The following is a 1,934-nucleotide window of genomic DNA, read 5'->3' on the forward strand; positions in this document are numbered from 1 at the left end:
GGGTGTACGGCATTTTCTCCATTCAGCTGTTGTTGAATGGATGATACAAGGGAGCCGTCTGTAAGTGAAACAATTACCCAAGCATTTTTTTTTTTTTGCAAGCAGGGCCAAAACAGAGTCATTACTTGCATGGCATAATTGACAGTGAACTCAAGGCAATCTTATTAATTGATTACCCAGACCTTTTGGTAATGGAAAATGCAAAGTCTCATTGTATCAGCAGCCTTCCCGTCCCCCCCCCACCCCCACCCCTTACTTTCCAGCACAGGAGGGAGCAGATGGAGATCCACTAATGATTCTAGACTTGCCCCCCCCCTCCCTCATCATCATCATCGAAGAACCTCTCAAGGAATTTTAAATTTATGCCATCAAATAACCTATATAGTGTAGTAACATGTAGCACAGTGCATATCAAAAACAGCTCAGGCCCAGGGGTGATATATAGCTTAATTAAGATAACAAGTTTATTTCTTAAAGCAGGCAAAGATGAGGATTGCGGGAGTGTGCCCCCGCGCCTCTCTCATGCAGGATTCAGCCTCCAGCTCCTCCTCTGATGCATCGTTTGCATCAGTACTTGGGAACCCTTGTCCGCGCGTTGCTGCACCTCCCCACAGTGCGTTCGCAGACTCCTCTTTGCCAGGTGATGACAGGAGGGGGAGAGAAAGGGAGAGGGGAAAAAAAAAGAATCGCTCCTGATTAAAACAAAATTATTCTCAAAACTCTAAAGTCGGAATTAATGCATGATGGAGACGCGTCTCGGTTGCTGCTTTTTCATCCTTTTTTTCTCCGAGTGGATTTGTCTGTTGTCGTTAACTTCCATCCTGGGCGGAACAAAGGCGGAGGTAAGGTGCATTCGCCAGTGCCAGCAGCCGCTTGTCGTGGCGGTACCCCGGGAAAGAGCGGCCCCGGACCAGGCGGGTTCCGACGCAGCTCCCGGTGAAGAATTCGTCGGATTTGTTGAGGAGTCGTTCAGCGCCAGCGGAGAGGGGAAAGACGGCGCTGCGGAATTAGTCGCGAGTGAAGAAAGTTCATTCAAACTACAGCCGCGGCCGGGGGAGAATGAGACAAGTGGTCCGCAGGGAGACGGGGCCCATCAGAAACTTTCCCACCCTCCTCCGAGCGCCTCCGGCCCCTCTCCTAATAACGCGAGTGAAGAGAGAGATAACAGCTTCAACTCGACCGGGGACGCAGATGCGGTCGCTTGGAGAGTGCGAAGGAGCGCAGAGACCTGGTCTGGATTCCGGGGCGAGGGTGTGGAGGATGGTTCGGTTTCGGACCAGGAGGAGTTCGAGCTCACAAGTTCAACGTTTGCCCTCGCCGGGGACACGGCTCACAACCAGGCGATGGTGCACTGGTCCGGACAAAACAGCAGCGTAAGTACACCATACTTTGTGGCGCTCCACATTTTACGCACGGCTGTCTTTTGACGCAGTGTGGTCAGCGCTCACTCACGCGTCTGTGGTATGCGTGGCTAAATTTGAAGCTTTTGTCCTGCGCTGTAGTCACGGGAAAAGAGGTGAAAAACTGAGAATGCTGACAGATGTCAGAGTTTGGTGGCTGATATCCATGTGTGCCTGTGCCCGTCTTCCATCTCCTCTGTCTCGCACACAGATCACTCACGAACACAACTTATTACTGCGTAGTTGTTGGAATATATAGAGAAATGTGTTATCTGTAAGATTGCCCAAATGATCTTGTTTATAAGTTCAAAAACTATATTTCCAAAAGACGAGGGATGCGTCTTTTGATAGTAATGATTCCATCTAGTCCTCTCGACAAAGCTTATTCTGTTTCCCTCTGTTTTTGTTCTATGATTATTTAAAATACTTAACACATCTATGTGTGAAAGTAATTATAAAAGTATCTCTTTTGGCCCAAATTGAAATTTTCATCTACCTTGTACAAAAAACACACAACACACACATATATCAGAT

General features: G+C 48.4%; 1 protein-coding gene across 1 annotated transcript in view; it reads left to right on the forward strand.

Annotated features, from left to right (window-relative positions):
• Positions 1 to 317: 317 nt before the first annotated feature.
• Positions 318 to 1,934, forward strand: part of LOC103476778 (VPS10 domain-containing receptor SorCS1-like) — a 62,088-nt gene continuing 60,471 nt past the window's right edge. The window contains exon 1 of the mRNA XM_008429350.2: positions 318 to 1,373. Within this exon, the coding sequence (XP_008427572.1) occupies positions 741 to 1,373 (633 nt within the window). The 5' untranslated portion in view covers positions 318 to 740. The remainder of the gene's footprint in view (positions 1,374 to 1,934) is intronic.

Source organism: Poecilia reticulata, linkage group LG15 (genome assembly GCF_000633615.1).
Source record: "Poecilia reticulata strain Guanapo linkage group LG15, Guppy_female_1.0+MT, whole genome shotgun sequence".
Taxonomy (NCBI): Eukaryota; Metazoa; Chordata; class Actinopteri; order Cyprinodontiformes; family Poeciliidae; genus Poecilia; species Poecilia reticulata.